The sequence below is a fragment of the Diospyros lotus genome, chromosome 12 (genome assembly GCF_014633365.1).
Source record: "Diospyros lotus cultivar Yz01 chromosome 12, ASM1463336v1, whole genome shotgun sequence".
Taxonomy (NCBI): Eukaryota; Viridiplantae; Streptophyta; class Magnoliopsida; order Ericales; family Ebenaceae; genus Diospyros; species Diospyros lotus.
Window position 1 is genome coordinate 37,770,644 of NC_068349.1, and position 20,877 is coordinate 37,791,520.

The 20,877-nt window shown below is 36.8% G+C and overlaps 2 protein-coding genes across 2 annotated transcripts; both read left to right on the top strand.

The window, feature by feature from the left end:
- Positions 1-2,577: 2,577 nt before the first annotated feature.
- Positions 2,578-7,194, top strand: LOC127813918 (uncharacterized). Its single transcript, XM_052355051.1, has 3 exons — positions 2,578-2,792; positions 6,241-6,373; positions 6,603-7,194. The coding sequence occupies exons 1-3, from the start codon at positions 2,629-2,631 to the stop codon at positions 6,657-6,659; spliced, it is 354 nt and encodes a 117-aa protein (XP_052211011.1). The 5' UTR covers positions 2,578-2,628; the 3' UTR covers positions 6,660-7,194.
- Positions 7,195-8,481: 1,287 nt separating this feature from the next.
- Positions 8,482-20,657, top strand: LOC127814249 (BTB/POZ domain-containing protein POB1-like). Its single transcript, XM_052355632.1, has 6 exons — positions 8,482-8,834; positions 17,764-17,883; positions 18,258-18,379; positions 18,457-18,520; positions 18,801-19,080; positions 19,627-20,657. Exons 1-6 carry the CDS (start codon positions 8,606-8,608, stop codon positions 20,438-20,440), a joined length of 1,629 nt encoding a protein of 542 aa, XP_052211592.1. The 5' UTR covers positions 8,482-8,605; the 3' UTR covers positions 20,441-20,657.
- The last annotated feature ends 220 nt before the right edge of the window (positions 20,658-20,877 follow it).

Genomic DNA, 20,877 nt, shown 5'->3' on the forward strand with positions numbered 1-20,877 from the left:
ATAATAAAGCCATGCATCAAATTTCAATGTTTCCAACTAACCCCAAAATGGGGCAAACTGTCTTTTTCTACTGGTAAAATTTTCTCAGAGAAATGTAAAAGGAAAGGAAAGGGTTGAGAGCATATGATTGAAGAATTTGTTTTGTTTCTTCTTTTATTTGTTTTCTTCTTTGAGGTACTAAAGGGTATTTGTTGTTAAATTTGGATTTTTCTAATTGTACGGATGTGTGAGTTTGGATCAGATCAGACCAGTTTCTAACTGAATCAAATTATAATCGAAAACTTTTAATTTGAAGATCAAAGATCGAACTATTTAGCAAATTGAACTAATAGGTCAGACTAATATGGTCAAATTTGGTCTAGTCTATTCCAATTTGGTTCAACAAATTAAATTTTTGTTATTGTTTAATACGAATTTAAAATATATATATATATATACACACACACATTAATATGTATATGGATCTAAGAAAAATCAATAATAATTTAACATTCAATTTTTGGTTAAATAAAATAATTCAATTTATATATTAAGTATTAATATATGTACACATTTTTTTTTTTTGCATAGATAAAAATTCATTAAATAAGAAAAAGCGTAAAACCTCTACAAGGAAAAGTAGAGACATACTTAGCAAAACATGAAAATTACATGAACTGAAAAACAAAGCAAAATAGGAAACAATAAGGCTGCGTTCTTTTTGCTATTTTCAAGTCATTTTTAGTTTTCAATTTTCTAAAATAATGAAAACGCGTTCTTTTACTATTTTTAAAAATGTATTTTTAAAAACAAAAAAAAATTGTAAAGAAAACTCAAAACAACAAAAAATTATTTTGAGTGTTTTCAACCAAAAGAAACTCAAAACTCAAAACATATTTATTTATTTATTTATTCATATATTTATTATTATAATAAAAAAAATATTACAAAATTTATTAACTTTAAAATGTAGATATTTTTTAATAATTTATAAACATTAAATATTTTTAATTTACTGAATAATCAAATTTATTGAATAAAATATCATTAAAAAATTATTTTCAAAATTTGAAAGAGAACGCGTTTTTTAATTTTCTGTTTTGAGAAATAATTTTTCAAAATGACAAAGAGAACGCGTTTTCAATTTTCTAAAAACAGACTATCAAAATAGAAAACTAAAAATGAATTCAAAACTCAAAATTAAAAATTAAAAAACAAAGAGATCGCAGCCTAAAATATTACAAGACTACAATTAAAATGTATCAAGCAGATGAGGCAAAAAAAAATTAAGAGAAGTATACAATAACGAACCGTTATCCTAAAGAAAGAAAAGGCCAAAAAGAAAAATAGAGTAACTTTAGGAGAATTCGTCACATACAAAGGTCCCCAGTCAACAAAGATAATTCTAGCCCACGATGAAAAATAAGACAAGAGTAAAATTACACAATATGCATATAATATAACATTATACATATTTATATAGGACAGATAAATCAACATCTTTAGGGCATACTAAACTTTAATGTGTTTTGTCTTTATTTGTTTATTTTATTAAAATATTAGAAATTGAGCATTGTGTTTGACAATGTTGTCATTTCTAAAATTTTAAAAATTAAGAATGAAAATGATGTGTTTCATAAAGCAATGCTGTCTATTTTATTTGGATGATTAAATATATACAAAAAGGTTATTTTATATTGACAAAAATATTTATTTATTATTAAATATGTACGAAAAGCTTTACGCCGTTAAATGCATGGATTGTATGGTTAGAACATCACCAAATTACGAGATATTGTGAAAACCTCTTTTTTATATCATTATTGGCCTTTACCCTATTAAATGTATGAATTATATGGTCAGAACACTACCAAATCATGCGATATATTAAGAAAGACTCTTCTGATATTTAAACTGTTGACCTTAAGGGTATTATCGTCCATCACTTACCACTTGAATTATCACATTATTGGTTGAATTATCGTGTCATTTTCTCTCTTTCCATCTAAAGTATTTTTGTTTTTGTTTTTATTTTTTGTCATTCAAATCCCAAAAAATAAGAAAAACTGAGCTTAAAATCATTAAATGAAACCAATGGTTACCGTGTGGGGCACTGTTTTGGTATTTTTAAATCGCCAAAAAACTTTTTTAATCTGTTTCTATAATTATAAATATGTTTTTGGGGACGTTTCATAACCTCTCGTTGAAATTTTTATTTTTTAAAAATTTATTTGAATTTGTTATGAAATTTATGTTTATTTTTAAATTAAATAATTAATTTTTATAGTTTTTTATATGAAAAATTATATTTACAAAAAAAATTATATATATATTTTATTTTTTCATATTTTGGTTTTTTTAATTTTTTTAATAAATATTATTTTTTTATTTTTATTTTATATCATATTTATTTGTCGTTTTCGTTTTCGTTTCTGTGAGGTATCACTTTGCAAGTTACATGGAGAAATTGTTTGGGCCCTACTAATACAGCCCAGTGGGCTATAGCCCACTTAGTTAAGAAATTGCTGAAAACGGCGTCGTAGCAGCGACCAAACGGGCGCTGTGCTTCTCTGATCTTTGAGCCGAGAAGCCAGAGCTCAGAGAAGTCATTGGACAGAGAGAGAGAGAGAGAGAGAGAGGAAGACGAAGATGGCGGCGGCATCGTTCAGGTGGATACTGCAACTACACAAAGACGTCCCAAAAGCTGCGAAGCTCTACGCAGAGGGCTTGGACTTCACCGTCAATGTCTGTACCCTCCGGTGGGCCGAACTCCAATCCGGCCCTCTCCGGCTCGCTCTTTTACATTCCCCCAGGTTTCTCTTTCTTAGATTGGCTTCTAATTATTTTTTGTCTAATAGGATAGATACAATAGATTTGGTGGGTTTTAATTTTGTTTTCTGCTATTTAATTGCATGAATCTTTGAAACTGGTTTTTCTGTATGTAAATTGAAATTATGGCAGAAGCTGCTCGCAATTGTGAGAGTAACAAATTAGGTTTTTGTTTTGTTCCATAAGATGCTGCTAATTGCAAAAGATAAGCTCAAATCACTGAATTATTCAAGGAATTCATAATGAATGGATGTCCTTTTCGCTTCACAATTTGCAATGGTTTTGTTACTATCAATGCCATTCTAAGCCGCTCTTTGATAATTCCTCACATTGTTCCTGGACATTTTCTACTTCTGAGATCTTAGGTATAGCCATGTAAATGGCACCCAAATACTCAAATGGTGAGTCTCTTTACATAAAATTCATGTCTCGTAGGTCTGTACCACAACAATCTCGAACCTTAATCCCATTAGGCAGGATCTAGTACATGAATTCTAGATCTCCTTATGTCTATCCGTGACCATATCCTCTGTAAGACCATTATATCTCATGGCATGTCATATTTCCTCCATTTCATTCACTTGCCTCACTGGAGCTTCTATCAATCGTCTTCTCCAAGGCCTATACCTTACAATTTCAATGACAAGAGAATGAATAAATAATGAATGTCAGCTGGAATACTTTGTCTTTAGCTTCATCATTCTGCAATTTAATATGCAAATTGCTAGGTCTTCTCCCAGCTGGTAATAGTAAGGCTACCTACTAGTTGAGTGTTTTTATGTACTACTTGTGTATGCTAAAGCCTTGTGCCACATTTGGAACTATGACTTTTAAAAGGAAAGAAAACCAATATTCTTACATGCATGTACTTATTTTCTTTCATTTTTTTCCTTTTCATATAAAAAAAAAGAACACACACACACACACATGTTCCAAACATAGCCTTAAAGATGCAGTAGCAAAGTTTAGCAAATGATTGGTGGATGGTTGTGAAGGGGGTGTGCGTGCGTGTGAACATTTGTGCCTGCACATAGGGTAGCAGTAGTCTTGCAATCTGCTAGCTGTTAAAGATTTTTCTCGGCTAAGACCTCAACACTTTACAATAGAAAGTATTGCTAGGAGTACTTGCCACATTAACATTGCTTTTATTCCCTAGATGATCGTTTGGACATCAAAGTTGAAGTGTTCCTTCCAATGCATATATTCATACTTTTTTATGTAATATTTATATTCTCATACAAGCATTAGTACCTGTAACTTTTTTCTATATTAACATTAATGTTATATGTTGAGGACTAGATGACTTTCATGAAAATTTTAAGTTTGTTTGCCTAAGTTTGCCTTTTGTCCAATGTTCATTTCTTTGAAAAGGCTTCTAAAATCCTGGAGATGAATCATGAAAAAAATATTCTTGGTTGCTTAGGTTTACAGAAAAATTGCCATTGTTTTTGAAGGTTTGTGCCTCTGTAGTCTTGGGAGGCTCCATTTAGTTTGCATCAAAACTTTACAATGATAAGATGCTGTTAGAAAATTGGAACTGTTACTACTGTCTATAGAAAAAACCAGAATTGTAATAGAAGTCAAATCTCTTGCTAAGAGGCGTGATGATGCTTCTTGAAGATAGTTAGAGCCAAGGGAACCAACAACTCTATCTCTGAGATTCAACTTATCTTGGATGTGATTTCATTCCTTCTCGGTTTTGCATTAACTAATGGAAACCCATTATTTCTCGACCTCAAATCTAGATGCCCAAGACTTCAATGATAGTCTTCTTACATTTTCATTATGAATGTTTTAACATTTGAAGCCAAATCTTTTGGACTTCGTAATTTATGAATGTCTTCCTAATTTATAAATGTCTTTTGGAGTTCCTAGTTAATTTATGACTTTTGGCTGGCCAAGCCTATTGGGTTTCCATTCATTAGTTTAAACTACTTAATTTGAATTATTTTCCAACATATGCAATATGGAATATCACTTATTATGCATTACGCAGATTTTAAGGGGCTCTTTAGTTGTAGAAAATGATTTCCAATTTTCTATAAAATCTTTAGTTTCATTTTCTATAGAAAATTTTGAAAAACGCGTTCAAATGTTAGAAATAGAGCAAACATGAATTTCCACTCTGAAAAATTGGAACATGTGTTGAAAAAAAAAAAGAGATGCTTTATTGATTTATTTTTGTGGTAACTCGTGTTAAAGAAAAAGATAAAGATGATTTGGAAAATATTGTTGGAAAACCCCATTTTCCATATCTCCAAATTAATAAAGAAAACTTAGGGGGTTGTTTATTTGTGAAAATGAATTCTAGTTTTCTATCTTAATTGCCTATAAAATCTCTAGTTTTCATTTTCCATAGAAAATTTGAAAAACGTGTTCAAATGTTAGAAATACATAAAACTAATTTTCAGTCTAAAAAATTGGAACATATGCTAAAAAAAAAGTCAGATGTTTTGATTTCTTTTCTGTAACTTGTGTTAGAGAAGGAGATGGAGATGACTTGTGGAAAATTTTTAGAAAATTGTATTTTCCAAATCTCCAAATTGATAAGGTAAACTCAAAAAACTCATTTAGGAGTTTTCCAAGTTCAGTTCACTTTTGGAAAACCATGTTCTCCAAATCTCCATTTTCTATTTGGAAAATTTTTGCCCCGTTCAGTTTTAGGAAACATTTTCTAGTTTTCAATTCCAATTTTATAATTAAAAATGTCCTAACATTTTTATGTTTCAAAAAGTCATAGCATTCATTTTCAAAAAAAATTTGAAAACATCAAAACTGATGTTTTCTAATTCATGGTATAAATTTGAAAATTTAGAAAACTAAATTTTATATTTTCTAATGGGGGATTCAATTATTCAATATGAAATTGGAATTGGAAAACAAAAACAAATATTTTCTACAACTAAACAGGCCGTTAGTGTTTGATCAAGTTCTCTAATTTTTCATTTTTTGTGGAGTAATTTTCTGAAAAACTAGGGCAGTTTTCCACAATAAACAGCCCCTAGAAAACTCATTTTAAGTGTTTTCCAAGTTTAGTTCAATTTTGGGAAACATCCATTTTCTATTTGGAAAATTTTTATTTAAACTTTCTTTCTAATTTTCCATTTTCTGGGGAGTAATTTTCCGGAAAACTGGAGTTATTTTCCAAAACTAAAGACCCTCTTATGTGCTGAAAATTCATCATATTTCCAAGTCAGAATGAAATGTGCAGCCAGCAGAACTATCGTTGCATTCTTAAGAGTAGCTAATTTCTGCTTCATTGGACTTTGGTAGCTTGTGGAACATGGTTTTGCGGAAATACTTTCAGTCTTCCACTGTTCCGCACGCGCTTTGAAATGTGATAATGAAAAACTATACTTAGCAATATTTCATGGAATTCAGCTGAATCAGAATATAATGCCTTGGAATTAGCTGCTAACTATAACTTCTCAGGGAGCATTCCACAGAGAAGGGATACTCGTCACTTTTATCCTTTACTGTGACCGACATCAACAGCACTGTAACGAAATTAATGGCTTTGGGTGCAGAGCTGGACGGTCCAATAAAATACGAGATTCATGGAAAGGTAAACACCATTGTTTAAATTCCCCGTCTTTGAGCAGCTCAAGTACTAGCCACTTCTCTTTATGAACCTTCCTTGGCTTTTTACTCTTGTGTTGGTATTTTCATGCCACATCTAAGCAAATTAAGCACTCATTGCTTGCTGTTAAGCAGTAGCCACTTGAGTAATTGTGTCACCCTGTGCTTCTATCGGCAAAATCCTAGAATTTGTGACGAATGTTGGCTTTTAACAGGCTGCAGCTATGCGGTGTTTTGATGGGCATATGGTTGGCCTCTATGAGCCTGCCTGAAAGTGCCAAAACCAAGCGTGTTTGTTACCTGGCAACCAGAAGAAACAATGACTTTCAGGGATCCGGTGAATGGCTTCTTGGGGTGCGAAAAACCTTGTAAATGCAAGAAGTAGCTTTCTGCCCTTCTTTGATTCTGCTGATCGGTGGGTTGTTCTTTCTAATCATACGGATTAACCGCAAGAGCACAGCTTTGTTGGGTGCTTTGAGAATTTGCAGGCAATTGGAGGAAGACACGGTCCAATTATATTTGCAGCTCTCTCATCCGTTGAGAAACGTCTTGGACTATCATCCAGCTCTCTTTGTTCCTTTCTTGTTTTTTTTTTTTTTTTTCAGTTAATATGGGAATTGCCTTTAGATTCAGGGCACACTATGTTTATTGACACCAGATGCCATATCAAGATGAATATCAGGTGCTGTTCATGTTGCCCTTCTTGCTCCTTTAGCAATGGAATGGAATATAAGATATTTTTTACTTATTTTCATTTCTTTCTCCTCTTGCAAATGCATCGTATCATTTTGTGATTATTGTCGTCGTCGTTGTTGAGCTCTAAAGGTACAGTAACAGTGGGCTACCACACATTTGTCAACATATTCATTGTTTTTGTGTAGTCACTATTGCTACGGGCTCTACCTGTTGTAATGTGGTAGAGTTTTGCTTGACTCATGTGGACAAGGCAATTTAAAGGGTGTCTGTCCAGATCAAATCGGAGTCGAAATTAGCAAAAAATTCGGAGCAAATACAGGGCCAATCCTATTAACACATGAATAATGCTATTGGTACATTTTTGTATACATTTTAGGCTACATAAAGGTATATCAATGATAAAAATGTCCCTAATGAGACGCATAAAGACGCGTGAGGTGCATAGAAACGAGAAATATTTTGGTCATAATATCCATTTGTGTAGTTCAAGATATACAAAAATAACGTACATTTAACATTTAACATGATTCTTAACATATAGTAGTGTGTATCTACATAGTAATAATAATAATAATAATAATAATTTATTAAGTCTTTGGTACAAATGGAATGGAACCGAAGTTTGATTTTTCAAACCAAAGACTAGATTGAACATATTCCATCTTTGATTGAATTAGGTTTTTTGGTCCATCTCAGTCTTATTTTTTTTATCTATATTGAAATTTTCCTAGCAAATTACATGGACTCGTGGGAATTAATTAGGCTAAAAGTTTAGATATCCCATTTTATAAATTAAAAAAAAACATTTTCTCTACTCAAATGTTCTTCTTGACTGGTTACTTTACCAATGTTTTCCCAATTTTAAATAGATATAATATTAATTGAATAATGTTAATTATTATAAACTGCAATTGTATTATTTTTAGACAAAATTAGCTACCATCTTCTTTCTCATACCTCACCAAGCCAAGTCTATGGCACTTTTGTCAATTTCTAACTAACTAATATTTTTCTATTCCACAAAGTTGAAGTGCTTAATAACTAATAGTTGTATAGACGGTAATCTCAAAATTCAAATATAGACGTTTTTTAATTTTTTTCGTTTAATGAATTTTTTATTATTTTTAGTTATATCACAATTTTATTAATTGATAACGGGAGATCGGGTAAGGTGGTAATCTCAAAATATTTCAAAATATAATATATTTATTATCAATTAATAAAATTATTTAAAAATTAAAAATAATATATGTTATTTAAAAATAAAATATATTTATTAAATCATAATTATTACATCAACATTATTCGTATTAATTTTTATTAATACTGCCAAAAATTGGGAACGTGTGGATCCCATGAGCCACCTATTAATTGCCCTCTCTCTCTCTCTTTGTCTCTCTCTCTCCTCTTGCATTTTGTTTATTAGTTATTGGCCGTAAAGGGAAGGGATCGGATTAGGGTTTTAATTCTTCAACGTCTCTCGTCTTCATCTGCTTTTTCCTTTGGGAGAAAGAGGAGGGGAATGAGAGAGACGAATTTGGATCTTTTCGACCCGAGAACGGGCATGGACTATTCCCCCAACGGCGACTTCGGCTTCGCTTTCAACGACAGCAATTTCTCCGACCGGGTTCTCCGCATCGAGATCGTCGCCGATCCCCCGGAGTCCTGCTCCGACGGCGACACCTGCCTCAGTCTCGCTAACTGGGATCGTCACCGCAAGCGCCGTAGAGAAGACGTCAAGAAAGACAACGGTTTGTCATCGATTCTTGTGTTTCTTGTGCTACGTTGTCTGTGTGGGGTGGGCTGGGCTCCTCCTGAATCATCAATCGAAAATGAAAATGATATAATTTTTTAGTGGAATGTTTGGATGAACGTTGGCGAGCGGGTTTTTGTTGGTTGTTTTTCCTTTTATGCTTTGAAATATCTGTATTTCGATTTATTTATGCATTCCTAGTTCAGTTTGGTTGCTGAGAAAGTATTGGGAGAGAAAAGAACGAAGTTTTGAATCGTTATAGACTTGGAAATAGGAACTCTATTCACTTGAAGCACGGCTTTAGAAACTAAGACTTTTTGTGTGCAATATTTAAGGCAAATTTAATTTTCACGGTCTGAAACATTTTTGTTGTGAACGTATTTATTTCATTAAGTAGTTGAATATTGGAAAATTTTGATTGATGTTCTGCTTTCTGGTTATTCTGATATCAATTAGTCTTTGTTGCTTAAATTCTATCCGAGAGTCTTGTCCCAAAAATTTGAATGTTTATGTATGTTGAAGGGTATTCAGTATTGTTTAAGTGGCGTCCTTATCAAATATATTGGAACAAGTGCTGCTAAGCTGATGGTTGTAGCAATTTTCCTTATACACAAGCAAATATGAACGAGCTTGGAGATTTTCCATGCTTTATCAGCGAGTTTTTGTTAATCGTATGTATTCTTTGAAATGGATTGCTTCCCTCTGAACCTAGATTGTGTACACTAGTGAATGTAGAGTCAGTGGCTAGTGAGTCTTTGTTAGGACTCTGGACTCTCATCTCAAAGTGTTCTTGTAAATCGTGCATTGCATAACTATTTTTACTTATTTTTTTAATGAAACCTTGTTTTAGAATTTTTGTTTTTTGTTCCTTTTGGTTTTCTTCTTCTTTGTGGTTTTTCCTTCACTAGTCAAATTCATACCACATGTATTGGCCTGAAATGTCTTGTTGTCTCAAATGCTAGTATTTTAGGGGTTAATGAGCTGCTGAACCTATCCTGTGTCGAATAAGACAAGAAATGGCTCAAATATATGGCATTGACAAGTATCAACATAATGAATTTTGAAATCTATTATCACCAAGGGAAATTCTCTCTTTATCTCACACTAGCTTAGTTTCCTTTTACATGCCTGTAGGAGAGGATACGGTCACATTGTTGGATTGAAAAAGAGTCTAGGGCAAAAGAAGAGCCTTATAGTCACAAAAATGTATACATTCTCTAAGATTAAAACCATGCTGGTTTTCAAAGAAAAATGTGACAAAGGGTGCCCAAAAAAAATATGGATGATTTAATAAAAAGGGGAATGCTAACCATTGCCTCATTGCCAAGGTGCAATGTGTGCACCTTGTTTTCAAACAACGTGTATTTATTGCTCCTTGTTTTCAATTTCGAAACAATCTGATCGATTGATGATAAATGCATCATACTTTGAAACATTTAATTAACCAAACAAATTATCTGGATGCTGAAAACAAGGTGCACTTATTGGGCAATGGTTAGCATTACCCTAACAAAAAATACTCCCCAAAAAAAATTAATAACTTTAATAGTAAGAAAACAAAGAAAAGAAGATGAAACAAAGAAGTAATTCAATTGTCATAGGACGTAAAGGGGGCTGAATTTTGCTGCGGATTTTGTTGCTATTAATTGTATTCTTTTACTACTTTTAATTGTACTTTCCTTTTCCAACTGGGTAGTTTGTTAGCTAGTACAACCAGGTATAAAGGTGACTAGAATAGGACAAAATAGTTGATTATAGGAGAGGTGATATGTTGTGGCAGCACCCCCAAAGCAAACTATATAACCTCCTGAATCCTAAAGTAAGAGGCTATCAAAAATCAATCAAAAAATCTGATTTCTTCTCCTCTCAAACTTGTCTCTACTTTTCTCTCTTCTATCTTCCTCTCTTCTTCACTCTCCCTCCATTCTTCTTCACTGTTCTTTAGCACACCCTTCTAATTCACGCTGAATTAGTTGACAATGTCACAGCATAGCAGTGACATTTGGTATTAGAGCTTTGATTCCAACAAGAAGCTTGTTAGCGACGTGAGAGATGGTCGAGGGGACTCGCATGAAGAATATGGAGTCACAAAACTCACAACTCCAACAAGTTAATTCAGCCATGTGAGAGTTCCAGAACCGAGTGGACTGATTGGAATGAGGTTTTGAGAAGAACTATGATGCAATAGGCAGACTAAATCAGATGAGGGAAGAGATGGGAAACCAACTTCAACAATTCATGTTGATGTTTACCCAGCAAAATCAAGTAAGAATGGCCCTTGACTTTCCCCCTAAAACTAGGACGTAACCAATTTTACATAATGAGGGGTGAATTGGGGAAATGGGACATCTGAAATTGAAGTATAATAGGAGGATGAGGTTGAAACTATGATAAGAAGAGGTCGTGAGGACCGGGGTAATCCACCTCAACTAGGGTTCCTCGTGCCCCAGATGGAAATACCTGTGTTTGAGGGAACTAATCCTAGATGGTGAGTTAGGATGTGTGAATGATTGTTTGAATGGTACAATGTGCCTGAGAAGGGCAGCTTTGGCTGTTGTCTACTTTGATGACATGGTGGATGCATGGTTCCAAGGATGGACCCGAACAAGGGATAATTATACATGGGGGGAATTTACTGAAAAGCTATGTGAGAGATTCAGAGAAAGGAGCATGTCGGATACCATAAAAGAGTTCAACAAGTTAAGGCAAGTTGGGGACGTTGGGTTATACTTGAGGGGGTTCGAAGAGTTAAAGTCATTAATGAGTAACCATGACCCTCACTTGTTTGAAACATATTTTGTTTCTGGCTTCCTTAGCGGCCTTAGTGAAGATTTGAGGCCTATGGTAAAGATGATAAGACTGCGAACAGTGGAGCAAGTAGTCGAGAGTGCCAAATTGCAGGAGTTGGTAGTTAAGGCTTTGATGAAAAAACAGAAGCAGCAACAAAAGGCTATATCCATGGGGAATTTGAAGCAAGGGGGAAGCAGAGATTCGATCAAGGGAAATGTAAGGGGAAGAAATTTTGGAGGTCCATATTCTGGGGGGAGGCTTAATGAACCAAAGAGGCAACTTGGTGTGTGTTAAAAGTGCGGGGATAAATACTATCCCGGGCACCAATGCAAACTCTAGTTGTTACTGTTAGAAGGAGATAAAGAGGAAGGACTAGAGGAGGAAGAAGGAGAACAAGTAGAAGGTTTCGAATAAATTGGAGGAGAGGACGATGGAGAGATATCTCTCTATGCACTCAAAGGAATCACCAATAACAAGATAATCAAGGTTAAGGGCAAGGTGAAGGAGAGCAACTTGTTAATCCTCATTGATAGTGGAAGTACCCACGGCTCCCTAAATGAGAGCATTGCCAAGAAACTCAAGTGTCCACTCACAAGCACGCCGCATTTGAGTGTGGCTAGTGTTAATGGGAATCGAGTATTGAGTAACTCGGCTTGCCCTGGATTCATATGGGAAATGCAATAGGAGTTGTTTGAGGTAGATCACAAGTTGCTCCAACTAGGGGGGTGAGCCCCATAAGCTTCGACTTCAACCGAATGGAAGTGTCCTTTGAAAATGGGGGGTAGAAGAATGGCTCTTTCAAGTGGGAAGGAAACTGCTACTTGCAAAATGATTACAAGTAAAAGGCTATAGAGAGTCCTTAAGAGCAAGTGGAGTCAACTCACATAACTATTTTCTATTGTGGAAGTAGAGGAGAAGCATAACGGAGGTGAATATGGGGAGCTACAATTGACTATCAGCCACCAACAAGGTGGCCCTGACCAGGTTACACGCTACCTCTTATTGATGAACTATTGGTAGAATTTAAGAACCTTTTTGTGGAACCAAACACCCTTCCTCCTAGTCGTGTCTTGGACTATGCAATTAACCTAAAACCAAATGTTGAACCAGTCAATATCAGATCCTATCGTTATGCCCTTATTCAAAAAACAAAAATTGAAAGAATGGTGAAAGAAATGTTGAACCAATCGTTTACTAGACAAAGCCAAAGCCCCTTTGCTTCCCCAGTCATTTTGGTAAAGAAAAATGATGGTTCATGGCATTTTTGTGTGGATTATTGCTAACTTAACACCTTGACCATCAAGGATAAATTCCCCATACCCCTTGTTGAAGACCTAATGGATGAGTTACACCAGGCCAAATTCTTTTCAAAACTTGACTTGCGCTCTACCATCAAATTAAGACGCCTGAGGATATCCACAAAACGGCATTTAGAATCCACTATGGCCATTTTGAGTTCTTGGTGATGCCTTTTGGGCTCACCAATGCCCTAGCCACATTCCAATCCCTAATGAACCAAATATTTGAGCCCTACCTAAGAAAATCCATACTTGTGTTCTTTGACGATATCCTTGTCTGCAGTCCAATTTTGGACCAACACCTTACCCACCTAAGAATCACATTTGAGGTCCTTTGAAGCAACCAATTATTCATCAAAAGGTCTAAGTGTGCATTCGGTCAGAACCAGGTGGAGTACTTGGGGCACTTAATCTCGGGGAAAGGGGTCAGTACTGATCGAAGGAAGGTGGAGGCTATGCTGAATTGGCCCGAGCCCACTACAATAAGGGCCCTTGGGGGTTTTCTTGGGCTCACGGGGTACTACTATAGATTTGTTAAGGTTTATGGAGTTATTAGCCAACCCCTCACAAATTTATTGAAGAAGGGGAACTTCCATTAGGGACAAGAGGTGGAAGTGGCTTTTGAAAAGTTGAAAGTGGCAATGAGTAGGGTACCAATGTTGGGGCTACCTGACTTCAACAAGCTTGAAATAGATGCATGTGGAGTGGGTGTTGGGGCCATCTTGATGCAGTATGGCAGGCCATTGGCTTTTCTAAGCCAAGCCCTTAGTCCAAGGTACTTAGGCCTAAGTATATACGAGAAGGAATTCTTGTTGTCCTGATGGCTGTGGAGAAGTGACAACATTACTTGGAGATGGGGAGGTTTGTAATCAAAACTGATCATGAGTCTCTAAAGTTTTTGCTACAGCAAAAGCTGCAAAATCAATTGCAAAAGAAGGGAATGGCCAAGTTAAGGGGGTTAGAATACTCCATACAATATAAGAAGGGTAAGGAAGACTTGGCAGCGGATGCCCTATCGAGATGCCAAGAAGAAGGGAGTGCAGTCGCCTTGACTGTGATAATTCCAAAGTGGTGCAAGGAAGTGGTGGACAACTATGAGGGAGATGAACACATAAAAAGCATGTTGGAGAAACTGGCTCTGGGAAATAAGGAGGTAGAGGGGTACACTTTGATGGATGGTCTGTTGAGATATAAAGGCAGGATAGTAGTGGGCCACAATGATGAACTCAAGAGGAAAATTTTGCAATCCTTGCATGAGTCCCTTTAGGGGGGCATTCGGGCTTCCAAAATACTTATTTGAGGGTGAGATAGTTGTTCCATTGGCCCCAACTCAAAGTGACAGTGAAGGAATTTGTTTTGGGGTGTGATATGTGCAAGAGATGCAAACACGAAAATGTAGCATACCCAAGGCTGCTACAACCCTTACCAATTCCGGAACAGTCATGGACAAGTGTATCCATGGACTTCATTGAAGGCTTGCCAAAATCCGAAGGAAAAAATTGTGTAATGGTGGTGGTTGACATACTTACTAAGTATGCACATTTTGTAGGATTGGCCCACCCCTACACAGCCCAAGAAGTGGCAAGGGCATTCATTGATCGGGTGGTAGCTGTGCATGGGGTTCCTAAGTTCATTATATTTGACCAAGATAAGGTGTTTACGAGCCATTTTTGGAGGGAGTTGATGAAGAACATGGCCACTAAACTCAACCTATCAACAACCTACCACCCCCAATCTGATGGGCAGACAAAAAGGGTAAATCAAAGCGTAGAAACCTACCTCCGATGCATGTGTTTGTTGCAGCCCAAGAGTTGGCATAGGTGGTTGGCTTTGGCCCAAGAGTTGGTATAACTCTAGCCACCATGCCTCTATAAAAATGTCACCATTTGAGGCTGTATTTGGGTATAAACCCCCTATCCTACCAGCCACTGAAGGGCATACCACAACCACAGTAGTTGAGGAGTATTTATAGCAGAGGAGGGGGGGTGTTGCAACAACTTAAGCAGGAGCTGTCATCAGCTCAAAACTGGATGAAGCAATATGCATATAGGAGGAGGAGTGACTGGGAGTTCGAAGTTGGGGAAAATGTTTACCTAAGGCTCAGGTATCCTCATATGAAGTCCATCTCCCAAGGGCAAGTATCTAAGTTCAGCCCTAAGTACTTCGGTCCATTCCCCATAACAGCTAGGGTAGGCAAAGTGGCCTACTGCTTGCAGCTACCAGCACTTCCTAAGGAGAAAGAAGCCACAAAGGAGCCATAAGCTATAATGGAAATATGACTGTCTACCACCAAGGAGCCCCTCTCATCCAAGTGCTGGTCAGGTGGAAAAAGGAGGATCTTCGGGGGAGGACACCTGGGAATACCTTCCCCAATTGCTACAACAATTTCCAAGGGCAGCCAGCCTCTTGAATATTTCTTGAGGACAAGAAATTGCTGAAGGGAGGGGTATTGTCACGAGACGTAATGAAGGCCGAATTTTTTTAAATTTTGCTACGGATTTTGTTGCTATTAATTGTATTCTTTTACTGTTTTTAATTTTACTTTCCTTTTCCAGATGGATAGTTTGTTAGCTAGGACAACCAGGTGTAAAGGTGGCTAGAATAGGACAAAAATAGTTGATTATAGGAGAGGTGATTTGCTGTGGCAGCACCCTTAGAGCAAACTATATAAGCTCTTGAATCCTACAGTAAGAGGCTATCGAAAATCAATCAAAAAATTTGATTTCTTCTTCTCTCAAACTTTTCTCTCTTCAATCTTCCTCTCTTACTTACTCTCTTCTTCACTCTCCCTCCATTCTTCTTCACTGTTCTCCAGCACACCCTTCTAATTCACACTGAATTAGAAGAGTTGCTATTGTCACAGCATAGCAGTGATATCAAAGACAGTAGGTAATTATGGAGAAAGATTCATTGTAAATCAATTAATGAATTTTATAAAGATATAGTATCAAAATGGTAACTAGAAATAGAAAACTCATAATCCAAAATTGACCTTTAAAAGTAACTTCATCTAAAAATATATGACTGGAATACAACAAGGACAACAACATCAATCACAAGCCTTGATCCCACTAGATGGGGTTGGTGACTAAAACACAAGAAATCTAGAAAATAAATAACTACTACTCTTAAGTATGAGTGTCCCTCTAGTTTTTGCATAATCAAATCTTGATAATAAAGAGAAAAGAGCTATGTGTATTTTTCTGCAATTGATGACAGAAGAAAATTGGCAAAATTTGATTGATGTTTGGCTTTCTGGTTATTCTGATTTCAATTAGTCTTTGTTACTTAAATTTTAGTTGAGAGTATTTTCATGAAAATTTAAATGTTTCTATTTTGAATTTACGTTGTGTCCTTGTCAAACTTATTGGAACAACTGATGCTAATGGTTGTAGCAAATTTCCTTCTGCTTAAGCAAATAGAAAGAGCTTAGAGATTTTCATTGCTAATATCAGCATCTTTTTGTTTTTAGTTACTAAGTATGATATCCAATGGATTGCATCCCTCTGAACCTAGATTTTGTTTTTTCACCATCAATACTTTTAAATTTGGGACTTTCTTAGAAGCTTTTTTTTTGTATTTTGATTAACAGAAGCAATTTCAATTCACATTTCTTGTTAGTCTCTTCTTCTACACGCCAATCTTTTCTGCAGCACACTGTTTTCTTGAAAATAGCATAGCAAAGGCTGAGTTGAGAACTTGTGACACCCTTCAGCTTGACTGCACTGCTTTTTGGCTCTAGTATTGCTCACTGACCATAAGGATGCTCACAGCATCTCTCAACTCAGCCATGGGAATTGTGCGTCCAAACACCAGCACCTTATGGGGCATCTTTGAATTTGATGTCCACTGTGCTTGCCACAAGGGCTCTCTATACAGTTGCCCAATAAAAGGCCATTTTACAGAGTGCTTCATGGGGTAGCTTGACAAGCTGCTCTTTATGCATGCTAGGAGTACCCCAATGGCTCCAACATGTCCAATTCCATAGGGTGAATCTGGGCCTACAAGCTTGTGACTATTAGGACTTGGTGGGATGAAAGCTGGAGTTAGGGTTTGTCAGGGTCTGATCCTCTGGTCCAAATAATGTTTACCTCTATCTATTCATAAAGAAAGAGAATTTGAAGCTAGTCCACGTACCTAGCTGTATGCTTTGGGTTATGGCTCCAAGGTATCTATCATCTGCTGGCACTTCTCCATTGACATCACTGTGTCCTTACAAGTGCCAACTGCCACATCCTGTTCCTTATGTGGTGTCACTCCATTCATAGGATTTCAGGTCACAACCTGTGACTGTGCTCCTTACATGTTGGCTCTCTGGGCTAATCCCTCGATAAATTTGGACTTTAGACCTCCATCAACAGAGGGATCCACACATATAAACAATACGCCTTATTGATCCTGTCCCAACTTCTCCCCCCCCCCCCCCCCTCCTTTTCTCTTCCCAACTGGCAGTTCCTGTGCCAACTCATTGCCTACCTTAAGTCACATAACACAATTGACCAACCTAATTCTTCCAGTTTTATGTATTGTGTCCATCATTTTCCCTGACTAAATGAAAGAATTGGAAATTTAAACTTTAATAATCTTCCCATGCTCTCGAGTTTGGGAGTTAAAAATAAAGTTGACACTTGGAGACACACACAAACAGGCAACCATTATTCTTAAATCAGTGCCAATTTTTGTTAAAGTAGTTGTTGTTATATATCTTCTTTTGGATTGGGTTTCTCATTGATTGGAGTCATCCTAGATGAATCCCCCTCCTTTGAGCTATGTCATACATCTTTTCACTTGTGTTCATTTGCACACTATTTTCCTGTGCCATATATTATTTCTTTGCAGTTAGTGCTGGATGTCCTGAGGAGCAGATTCTGAATAGTAACCAGCCTGAGGCCGATGATGGTGTAGGCTCTGAAAATCAAGATGAGGAGGTTGTTGCAATGATTGACGAATCACTTTCAGGTGTTGGACTGATTTTAATTCTAGTCTTTGCATTTTTCTTGTGAATCTACTTGCCTAACTTCACAGGACCAATTTTGGTCCTGGAATGTTTTTAAGTTCTGGAGAGGGAAAAGAAATTGTCTTGATCTCATTGTTGTGCCAATCAAATTTGTAAATCATGACTAATCTGGGTTAGGCATGAAGTCTATCGAAAGGCTGTATTTATGCAGCCTACTGTGCATGAGATGTTACCTCCACATTTCAAGCTCTTGATGCTCCGATTTGTGATGGGGTAATAGTATCACTGCATCAAACCCGGACTACTGCTGTAGCCAATTATTGTTATTGTTCACCTCTTGTCGCAAAAATATCAGGCATGCAGTTTATTTTTTTAGGAGATGAAGCTGCAAATAGTAATGATTCAAACTGGAGCATGGATTGTTCAACAGTTCTGAGAGTTAAAACTTTGCACATAAGTTCTCCAATTTTAGCAGCTAAAAGTCCATTTTTCTACAAGGTAATTTTCCATTATTTTGTTTAATTTGTACAATTTCTTTATGGTGCTTATTTTGGTTTGTCATATCACTGATGTAGTTATTCTCAAATGGAATGAGGGAGTCAGAGCAGCGGCAAGTAACCTTACGAATCAATGCCTCTGGTATGGATTAAAACTTCATTCATCCTGCTTCCTGGATGGTACTTATGGCTTTTTTGACTATTTCTCAATTTCACATAACTAGTTATTCAAATCCACTGTTTGAAGGATAGATAACTTACATATTTCTTATTCTGCTATAGTAAGATGGTTGTGTGTGTTTTGGGTCATACTGGTTCCATTAGAATGATTCCTCTCGCTTATGATCTGTTAGAAAAGAATCGGCTCTGTTAAGTAACATTTCTGCTACCTAAATAATACCTTCTTTTTCTCATGCATACAGAGGAAGCTGCTCTCATGGAACTACTGAACTTTATGTATAGCAATACCTTATCTACAAGTAGTGCTCCTGCTTTGCTAGATGTGTTGATGGCTGCAGATAAGTTCGAGGTTGTTTCATGCATGAGGTACTGCAGCCGACTGTTGCGCAATCTGCCTATGACACCTGAGTCTGCGTTGCTATATCTAGAGCTTCCTTCTAGTGTCTTAATGGCTGAAGCTGTTCTGCCCTTAACAGATGCTGCAAAGCAGTACCTTGCTGCCCGTTATAAAGATATATCCAAGTAAGCATCACTTTTCATATTTGAGGCATCCTCTTGGCTTCTTTAGATTTTTTTTGTGGTGTTGTTTTACTTCATTCATACAGTTTTGATGCGAATCCCCCTTCTATTCATCTTTAATGGTTTCCTCTTTGTTGTTAATTTGATTGCCTTGTTATATTTTGAGTAGCTAGGTTGAGTAATTTTGGTTAATGCCATAAGAAGCATGCTATTTAGAAAAGGTTTCCAAAAACATTTGCCCACTCATAAGAAGTGGCTGTTCGAATCTCACTCATTAGATGCTGCTTCTCTTTATTTGGATGATACATTTTGATTACCAGGTTGGCAAGCTTTAGAAGCTGTTTCTCTAATGGTCTCACTTGCTGGAAAACATGTAAAAATGCTCAAAATCTCTTGTTTTGTGATCTTCATTATTTTCCTTAGCCATCGTACTTTATGCAGGAAAATGACTCTTCTTGAGCTTGATTCATACAAAATTCATGAGCAGTGAACAGCATTTGCCGGCTGCTGCTACTCTGTTTGAAATTTCTGTTCGCGAATCCTTTTCAGGTTCCAAAATGAGGTTATGAGCCTTCCCCTAGCTGGAATTGAGGCAATTTTGTCTAGCGATGAGATCCAGATGGCATCGGAGGACGCTGTCTATGACTTCGTGTTGAAGTGGGCGAGGACCCATTACCCGAAAGTGGAGGAGCGGAGGGAGATCCTGGGTTCCCGCCTCGGCCGTTTCATCCGCTTCCCTTACATGACCTGCCGAAAGCTCAAGAAGGTTCTGCAATGCAACGACTTCGACCATGAGCTCGCATCCAAGGTTGTGCTGGAGGCTCTCTTCTTCAAGGCCGAGGCTCCACACCGACAGCGGACCCTAGCTGCAGAGGAGTCCGCCACCACCAACAGACGCTTCATCGAGCGAGCCTATAAGTACCGACCGGTGAAGGTGGTCGAGTTCGAACTTCCCCGGCAGCAGTGCGTGGTGTACCTCGACCTGAAGCGGGAGGAGTGCGTGAATCTGTTCCCATCCGGAAGGGTGTATTCTCAGGCGTTCCACCTCGGCGGGCAGGGGTTCTTCCTCTCCGCGCATTGCAACATGGACCAGCAGAGCTCTTTCCACTGCTTCGGCCTGTTCCTCGGGATGCAAGAGAAGGGATCGGTCACTTTCGAAGTCGATTACGAGTTTGCCGCGAGGTCGAAGCCAACAGAAGAGTACATCAGCAAGTACAAGGGCAGCTACATTTTCACCGGCGGCAAGGCGGTTGGGTACCGGAACTTGTTCGCCATACCGTGGAACACTTTCCTGGCGGAGGACAGCCTTTTCTTCATCAACGGCGTGCTTCACCTCAGGGCTGAGCTTACTATCAGGCACTGACTGATAGAAAAAGCTTTTTCTTCTTGGACTTCCTTCTTCTTCTTGCTTGCTGAGAACTAACCTTCCTTCCAGTGCTTCCTCTTTGTATGGTTGGTTGCTAGCACCAGTGTTCCTTGTTTATATGCGTCAGATGAAGAGTATCTGTACCCTTGCTGTTAACTCCTCTAATATCTGTATGTAGTTGGTATATCGGAAGGATCTTAATTTTTTAGTCTCATCATTTCTCGAAGATTAAAATTATTTTCAATCTGGACTGTATTTATTTTTTGTAATTTAAATTATAAAATATTTTAAATGTATCTTAATATAGTATATAGAAATCAAGGGTTCTTATGGGTACTTAAAATATTTTATAATTCAGATTATAAAAAATAAGTATAATTTTTGAAAATTGTGATTTTTTTTTTCAAATATAAATATGTTATGGGTATTTTTTG